The sequence below is a fragment of the Taudactylus pleione genome, unplaced genomic scaffold (assembly GCF_031769625.1).
Source record: "Taudactylus pleione unplaced genomic scaffold, aTauple2 ptg001060l, whole genome shotgun sequence".
NCBI lineage: Eukaryota > Metazoa > Chordata > Amphibia > Anura > Myobatrachidae > Taudactylus > Taudactylus pleione.
This window is the reverse complement of record NW_028285461.1, coordinates 2,660,600-2,670,000: the sequence shown is the minus strand read 5'-3', so window position 1 is coordinate 2,670,000 and position 9,401 is coordinate 2,660,600. Positions and strand designations below refer to the sequence as shown.

The following is a 9,401-nucleotide window of genomic DNA, read 5'->3' as shown; positions in this document are numbered from 1 at the left end:
TTTCCATAGTTTGAGACATGTGCTGGTATCATTACACTCTTCTATAGTTACGCCCTCGGGCTCTGCTGTTCTCTCATTTGTTTTTCCGCCTGGACATCTATGGACAGGCTGCCTTACAGGTCGGGGGTCACGGCGAGCGCCTGCACCAATGCCGGGAAGTCCTGTTACGGACGTACAAGTCCATTCCCATGCAAGTTGATGGGGAGCCGTGCAAATTGGGACCCTCTGTGGTGAGGATTAGTCTGCGCAACCAGGCCAACCTTATACAGAAAACCAAGAGGCGTACGTCTGTCTCCCTGCTCAACGAGTAAGTGCCACGTCTTCTCCTACCAATGATTAAGAGACCATTGAGCCGAAGAACATAGAATATCATTCCACCTGCCTCCTGCTCTGAAATGCACATAACCCATATGAATCTGATGGTTAAAGATGATGATTCATTGTACAGGGTGCTAACAAGTGTGTTTTGTTCTCAGTCAGCAGCCGGTCCCGGACAGATTGCGATTACGTGTTAATCGCATTTCAATGCACGACTATGAGGCTTTGCACTATGACAAGGAGAAGCTGAAGGAAGCCTGTGAGTTCTATCTATCTATCTCTCTCATATCTATCTATCTCTCATATTTATCTATCTCATATTTATCTATTTAGCTATCTCATTTCTATCTATCTCATTTCTATCTATCTCATATCAATCTATCTCATATCAATCTATCTCATATCAATCTATCTCATATCAATCTATCTCATATCAATCTATCTCATATCAATCTATCTCATATCTATCTATCTCATTTCTATCTATCTCATTTCTATCTATCTCATATCAATCTACCTGTCATATTTATCTATCTCATATTTAGCTATCTCATATTTATCTATCTCATATTTATCTATCAATCTCATATTTATCTATCTCATATTTATCTATCTCATATTTATCTATCTCATATTTATCTATCTCATATTTATCTATCTCATATCTTTCTCATATCTATCTTTCTCATATCTATCTTTCTCATATCTATCTTTCTCATATCTATCTATCTCATATTTATCGATCTCATATTTATTTATCTCATATTTGTCTATGTAGCTATCTCTTATTTATCTATCTCATATCTATCTCTATCTATCTCATATTTATCTCTATCTCATATATCTCTATCTCATATCTATCTATTTATCTATCTCTCTATCTCATTTTTATCTATCTATCTCATATCTATTTATCTATCTCATATTTATCTATCTCATATTTATCTATCACATATTTATCTCATATCTATCTATCATTCTGTCTATCCATATCCTATTTCTATATAATATTTTTATAGTCACTAGTGATTTTCATTTTGTTCTTTGTGATCTTTTGTTTCATACATTAATAAGTTACTCTCTTTTATTATAAGCAATGAATAGTCTCCTTAAAAATTAAATGGCTGGAAAATTGTCACCCCATTGCCGTAATGTTAAGGCCCCCACACATGATATAGCAGCCGATCCAATGGATTGGAATGATTTTGCAGCTATATAGTTCCCTGTGTGGGCATGATATCGTGGGGTCGTCCGTCGCTCCTCCATATCTTTCTGCATGCACAAGAGATCTGGAGAATTGAGGAACGTTCCCATGCTGGTCTATGCGGGGAAAGGAGGCGGCAGCTCGGGAACTGGATCGCTCTGCGTGCGGGGACCGCCCGATATGTCGGCTGTTGGATCTTTTGATCGCATCACTGGGTACACATCGTACCGTATGCACCCAGCTTTAGGATGGGTATTATAGGGAAGACCTTGCCCCTTTGCTGTGTGTTGCGTGAATCGATGAGCTGTTCTTTGGTCATGTACAACTCTGGCCTGTCATGTAATATAATATTGTATATAATATATAGCTATAGGCAGCATTAGAGCCAAGGGAAACCCGTAGGGCTGGGTGCAGAGTTGAACATATGTCTGTTGGCGGAGCGTATATTTCCTGTCTTTACACTGCTCGCGCGCAGGAACCAAGCCTACGTAAGTAAGGGCGACGCAGTGTCTGTACGTATTTCATTCGCTTATCTGGAGAGGTGTAACTGGGCTGTAAAGGAGGTTCTCACACAGGCAAAGTCTAGTCTACAGAGTTGGATTATGGTTCCAGGTGAATCATATTCTCCAAGTATAGGCTAGTGCAACTGTGTCCTGACCACGACCTCGTGTATCAATCCAAGTCTACGCATAGGGAGCTGGCGTCATGCAAAGTTGTGTATAAATCTGCATATGGGCGACTATATACATTTATTTCCATGCATGCAATGCAGGAGCCTATACGGACCATTTGCATTCAACTTCTCTTTAGGCCCATAATGATCTATTATAAATTATATTGTTATAATAGCAAGTGTATAAACTCCTGTAAATACCGTCTGTATAAATGGTGAGTTCCGAAGTCATTGCAGTGTTCGTTAGGAAAACTTGCGTATTAAAAGAAATCACCTAGGCCATACGTATTAGAAGTCCTCTCGGAGATCCATAAAAGTACCCGGCCTAACACTTTGTGTCTTCCTACGGTCACTTTACTCCTTGGCAACCTGTCAGGGGTGGAATTTCCACCATTGTGCGGGCACGGGCTTCGGAGAGGCGCATCACTGTGCAGGGGGGGGGGGGGGGGCACAGAGGACAGACGGCATCGCTGCGCACCACCTTCAAATTTTCCTGTGTTTCCTGGCAATGTTGCGTTTCGGCCCTGTGACCTATAATATACTCTTTTTTTTTTTTTTTTTTTTAATCCTTTAGTCGCGCCAAACAGCCCCTCTCTGCGCACCAGGTCCGGTGAGAGAGAGCCAGCACCGGGCGTCTTTTTTGCTGAAAATGCGTCTTACGATGCAGGACGCACTAGGAGACAGAGCTGATCAATTTTGATATTCAACACTTGTATATCCGTGTGCGCCTCTCAATCCGCTTATGAAGTGCTACAATGGAGAGGCCGCAGCTTTTCCTGGTTGCGTCGCACACAGATACTGTATACAAGTTTTGCATATTACAAATTAATCGGCGCCAGTCCGCTGGTGCGTCCTAGTTGCATCACATTGCGACTAAGATACATTTTCACCAAAATAAGATGCCCGATACTAGCAGAGTCACACGTGATCTGGCAGCTCACCCATGCCAGGCATGTCACGCTGCGTGACGTATTGAGGATAGATGTAGGAGGACACATCTGTATGTTGACAATATACAGATTAATTTGCTGTTATTGTGGGTAAGACGTACTGTAGCTTCCTTAGTGCCACTCATCATGAAGCTCCGGGCTTCATTGCTTGTAGGTCCTACGTCCTCGTCACACTTAGGGCAATATCCAGTTAGACGCGAAAACCTTTGCACGCGAAAACTTTGCGCACTGTTTGCCCGAATGTGTCACTGTACGTGTCTATCGCGTCAACTGGTTTTCGCGCAGTCCTTTTGCAAAAGACTCGAACAGGCATTCGCCCGAAAACGTTTCAATGTTCTATGCAAAAAGTGCAGATGAAAATGGTCAAACTAAGATAGGGTAATAGTGTAGAAGTGTATTAGTGACCATAACCAAAGGAATTAGGGTTCTTAAATTGTCCCATGGCTGTTATATGCATTTTTCTCTAACGGTGGAAAATTGATAGAAATCAATAATTGTTGAGAAAAATAAATGCTGTAGTTAAATTGGGTGTAAATTAAAATGAGTGTAAGTATGTTGTTTTTTGTCAAAAAAAAAGTTAAAAATACACCTGTCACTTGTATCTGCAACCCCAAAAACACCTGTCCCATCCATACATGAAGCCCCCCAAAATACCTACCCCACCACTTTTAAACCCATCTTCCAACACTTATTACATTTTCTCCCTAAAACTTACATGTCATTATTAGCTAAATTAAGCTAATTAAAATTAAGGGGGGTGTCCAAGGGGCTCTGCACCAAGTCCTGACATTTTTAGCCAAAACATAGGGGTTTTGCACAACTTTTCACCTACTCTGAGATGGTGAAAACTTTTCGGAGCTTTTGACTATGGAGAATTCGCATGTGCGAAAAGCTGCGGCTAATAGTATAGCGCGATACTCATTGTTGCCGAAACGTTTGAACAACTGCGGCTTATCGCAGCTAATTAAATATGGCCCTTTGAGTTTTGAGCAGCAAGACTCTCCAATGACAAATGAGAGACTCACATTGCATACAAAGCAGACATAACATTAGGAAAGCCCACTCTCTGAAGGACATCTTTAGGCAGGGAGTCAAGAAGTATTGGGGAGCCATCGATACAAGTGGACTGACACAGCAGGTTTCAGTTGTAAATACCTGTAAATGGAAGTATGGGGAAGCGCAAACCACCCGTGACTGTTCGATATACACTTAGGGGGTCGATTCAAATGTTTTGCTGGCGGCTTTTTTTTTTTTTTAAGACGCCCGACAGAGCAACTCAATTGTTGCTTTGTCAGGGCGCGATACCCGCCGGCGCCGGCATTTCTGCACGCACTCAGAAGGGTGCGAGCAGAAATGTGTGCGAAACCCCCTGGTTAGGGCGCCCTAACCAGAATTTTATAAAATATCCGTAAAAGGAAGTATGGGGAAGCGCAAACCACTCGTGACTGTTCGATAGACGCTTAGGGGATCGATTCAAATGTTTTGCTGGCGGCTTTTTTTTTTTTAAGACGCCCGACAGAGCAACTCAATTGTTGCTTTGTCAGGGTGCGATAGCCGCCGGCGCCGGCATTTCTGCACGTACTCAGAAGGGTGCGAGCAGAAATGTGTGAAGAAACCCCCTTGTTAGGGCGCGCTAACTGCAGTTAGCGCGCCCTAACCAGAATTTTAGACGGGTTTAGCCGTTTTACACGGCTAAATCTCGTCTCATAGAGGGCGATAATTAATGAGCGCCCAAAACAATTGAATAGCAAAACTGGGCGCTCATTAATTATCACGGCTAAAAAAAACTTTTGAATCGCCCCCGTAGAGAATACCAGGGTATAGCTGGCCCACTGAACAAAGCCTATCCTGCACCAAATTCTATTCCCCAGCAGTTTGCCCTGTTGGGGAAGTCTGTTATTAAACCACAGAGGCGTTTCAGGGTTAACACCCAAGCCACCTAGAAGATTCTGGGCTGGCCGACCAGAATTTGGATGCCTTCCTAATAAGCGGAATTACCTCTTTTGGTCTACTGACCCATGAGGAGTAACTCCATCGGAGATTACTAGTACCTAGTTGCCCACCCAGGACTTAGACTTATGTCTGTGTCAGCAACACTTTTATCAGGTCGATGAGCTGGGCTGCTAAGTAGTGTAACTTGATGTTGGGTAGGGCAAGACACCTCCACCATCTTTGATCTACAGAGTATGTTGAGTCTAATCGACCCGCCCCAAGATATAGCAATGTCCCCAAATAGATGGATGAATTGTGGATTATTACAGTACATGGTGGTGCGCTATATCTTACATTATGGGTAGTGATGTCATTACGATCTGCATTATAAGAAGTAACGCACCGTGTTCTGTCAAGAGAAGTCTTTTTGAAGACTTCTTGGAATTCTGTAACATTAACCTTTTGTTATGGTCCAGTGTTCCTGTGATATCCCCAGGATCCCTCTTATCACATCCGTGCAGACTTCACACGTTGTTTAGTCTACAGGGTCCTCTGTCTTTCACGTGTATTGAGTTTGGTTTTTGCTACATCCAATCCTCGTTTGATTTATCCTTGTCCGTGTGAATAGGGAAACGGATTTCATCTTCAATATACAACACTTAAGGCATTTGTCAAGTTTCTTGTTTCTGTTCTCTTTCTGCTCCTTTTTTTTGTCCGCCCCTCTCCCTTTTATGTGTCCTCGCCCCCATTCTCTCTATCCCCCTGCCCTTTCTACCTTCCCCCTCCCTCCCTGAGTCTCCTTTTAATTCTCTCCCCTTTTCTATTTCCTTTATGGCGATTTGCAGCTCTCCCACTGGGAATTATTGTGGTGCCCGGAGACAGCGATCTGGAGACATGTCGTTTACACATACAGCAGCTGCAGGAGGTAAGGACATGCTGTACACACACATACAGCAGCTGCAGGAGGTAAGGACATGCTGTACACACACACACAGCAGCTGCAGGAGGTAAGGACATGCTGTACACACACACACAGCAGCTGCAGGAGGTAAGGACATGCTGTACACACACACACAGCAGCTGCAGGAGGTAAGGACATGCTGTACACACACACACAGCAGCTGCAGGAGGTAAGGACATGCTGTACACACACACACAGCAGCTGCAGGAGGTAAGGACATGCTGTACACACACACACAGCAGCTGCAGGAGGTAAGGACATGCTGTACACACACACACAGCAGCTGCAGGAGGTAAGGACATGCTGTACACACACACACAGCAGCTGCAGGAGGTAAGGACATGCTGTACACACACATACAGCAGCTGCAGGAGGTAAGGACATGCTGTACACACACACACAGCAGCTGCAGGAGGTAAGGACATGCTGTACACACACACACAGCAGCTGCAGGAGGTAAGGACATGCTGTACACACACACACAGCAGCTGCAGGAGGTAAGGACATGCTGTACACACACACACAGCAGCTGCAGGAGGTAAGGACATGCTGTACACACACACACAGAAGCTGCAGGAGGTAAGGACATGCTGTACACACACATACTAATCAGCCCTGTGCTCACTGCAGACATACACTTGCTGTTTCCCCACTGTTAGACTGCAGACTTATAGGTGGATTTATTCTCTGCTGTGTATGAACTCAACCTGTCCAGTCCAGAGTCATAATAAGTGTTACTATTCCACAGGCTGCTTTCGTAACTCGCAACAGGTACTTCTACGAGCATATATTCCGTTCCACCGGGTTACGCTAGAGCTGTGACCACCCAGTTAGTACCCAGTGCTTCCCAGTCACTCCGCCATTGCTTTCAGGCGTTTAATTTGCCGTGACGCTGGAGCCCCTGACCCATTTGGATGCTCATTCTCTCTGTGCTTTGTGTGGCTGTGAAGGGTTTTCTGTTGCCCTGGTGTATAGTGGAGGCAGCGTATACTCCCTTATGCCACCTGCTAGCTGCGGAGCCTGAACCTGTAACAACCACTCCATGCAGGCACATTCATAGACACACACCAGTGTGTAGAATAAAATGTATTCACTTCTGTGAACTTTGGGGACATGGAAAAAAAGTTTTGACTTCGGGCCTGATTCTGACGCAAGCTGAAATGCGGTCGGATCTTGCGCATTTCAGCATACTGCCCCAAAGTAACTACGCACGTGCCAGATCAGACGTACTGGCACAAAGATCGCGCGTGCCTACGGATTGATCCATCCGTCGATGGACCACCCTCTGCATTTCTGGGATTCCTAGCGGTAAGTAGGCGACCATGCGATAGCACGGCTCTTTGGCATACACTGGCAGATTCTCGCATCACCATGCAGACGTGAGAAGCCTGTCGCTGCCGTATGGAAAAAAATGGCCGCGTATGCTCATTGTACTACTCGTATCATCTTCTTATAAAGTTACACCACTCCCTAAACACATATGGTCCAATGCATATGGATACTGCATCAGTGCAATCAGTCTTAAGCTGGGTACACACTTAGCGATATTTTGAACGATTTGCCAGGTTCCGATGGATCGGAATGACAAATCGTTCAAATCGTCAAGTGCGTACACATTATGTCAGGGATCATCAGTCGCATCGTCAGGTCGGCCCTACATGCAGCGGGATGCGGCAGGGGCCGGCATATGGGGCGGACGGTCACCAGATCGTCTAATGTGTGCCGGCCGCCCAATATGTCGGCCTGTTGTCAGGGGTGTGGGGGGGGGGGGGGGGGGTCGCCTGTCGGAACTCTGGGTACACACGTCATTAAGTGTGTGCCCAGCTTTAAACTAACTGTCGCAGTTACCAGCTACGGGTACCAGAACTGAAGTGTAAAGGGTGTTTTATTTCAACAGTTCAAATAAAATTCCATATAGATCTACAGTGAAATCTATAGTATGTTTAGAGTATGAAATGTGCGTGCGGTGTAATGTGTATCTGTGACTGCAGTAGCCCTTTGGCTATTGGGATGGGTGATGTATACCCTAATCCACTACTGTGCACATGAGGAGACCTGTTTCTGTGTGTGCAGCATCAGTGACTGCAGGAGATGCCATGCGCCTCGCACACACTGTGCCCAGTTACGGAGACATGTCACTCAGGAGCACTGCGGGGACACGCTGACATCATGGAAATAGTTTGTATTGCGGATTATTCCAGACTGAGCTGTTTTACGTGGCAGAATCCCAAAACCGCCACTTAATTTCTCCCATCGATTCGAACCCCCCTTCTCCCTTCTGAGCGCTGAGGTCATCTCAAATGGATTTAGATTTATTTAACTTGGCGCACAATCCCGAGCGCTCGACAGGGAACCGGCTGCAGTGACACCTTCTCCCTCTCATTGCCGGAAACACAGATGGAGCAACACTTTGCCCTATAGAAAATCATCACTTTTCTCTGCAAACATTTTTTTATTTTTTTGCTTTTCCTAAAGAGCAGAAGAGTTTTCAGGCCGGATAGCTGCTAATATGGTAGTGATGTTAGTGCTAGAGACACACAGGCCGGAATAGCTTCTAATATGGTAGTGATGTTAGTGCTAGAGACACACAGGCCGGATAGCTGCTAATATGGCAGTGATGTTAGTGCTAGAGACACACAGGCCAGATAGCTGCTAATATGGTAGTGATGTTAGTGCTAGAGACACACAGGCCGGATAGCTGCTAATATGGTAGTGATGTTCGTGCTAGAGACACACAGGCCAGATAGCTGCTCATATGACAGTGATGTTAGTGCTAGAGAGACACACAGGCCGGATAGCTGCTCATATGGTAGTGATGTTAGTGCTAGAGACACACAGGTTGGATAGCTGCTAATATGGCAATGATGTTAGTGCTAGAGACACACAGGCTGGATAGCTGCTAATATGGCAGTGATGTTAGTGCTAGAGACACACAGGCCAGATAGCTGCTCATATGGTAGTGATGTTAGTGCTAGAGACACACAGGTTGGATAGCTGCTAATATGGCAGTGATGTTAGTGCTAGAGAGACACACAGGCCGGATAGCTGCTAATATGGTAGTGATGTTAGTGCTAGAGACACGGGGTCATTCAGACCCACTTGCAAGCGGCAGTACGCTTGCAAGTGGGTCGATGTTCCCCACTGCGCATGCGCACGACGGAGGGAGCTCCGTCGTGCGCATGCGCGAGGCCCGGACTGCGACAGCCAAGCTGTCGCTCCGGTTCTCGCACCAAAGGGGGCGTGCTGTCGATGTTGATTGACAGCACGCCCCCGTTGGTGGGCGTGCCGGGGCGTGCCTGCCAGACGGAGGCGTTCCCATGGGAACGCCTACCGTCTGAAGCCGGCCCCACTGACATCACTAGT

General features: G+C 45.6%; 1 protein-coding gene across 4 annotated transcripts in view; it reads left to right on the top strand.

The window, feature by feature from the left end:
* The window catches only part of DGKZ (diacylglycerol kinase zeta), a 141,638-nt gene that overhangs the window by 113,416 nt on the left and 18,821 nt on the right, over nucleotides 1–9,401 (top strand). For all 4 annotated transcript variants that reach the window (XM_088461494.1, XM_088461492.1, XM_088461491.1 and 1 more), the window contains 3 exons: nucleotides 108–307; nucleotides 477–577; nucleotides 5,923–6,002. In XM_088461494.1, coding sequence (XP_088317620.1) covers nucleotides 108–307; nucleotides 477–577; nucleotides 5,923–6,002 — 381 coding nt within the window. The remainder of the gene's footprint in view (nucleotides 1–107; nucleotides 308–476; nucleotides 578–5,922; nucleotides 6,003–9,401) is intronic.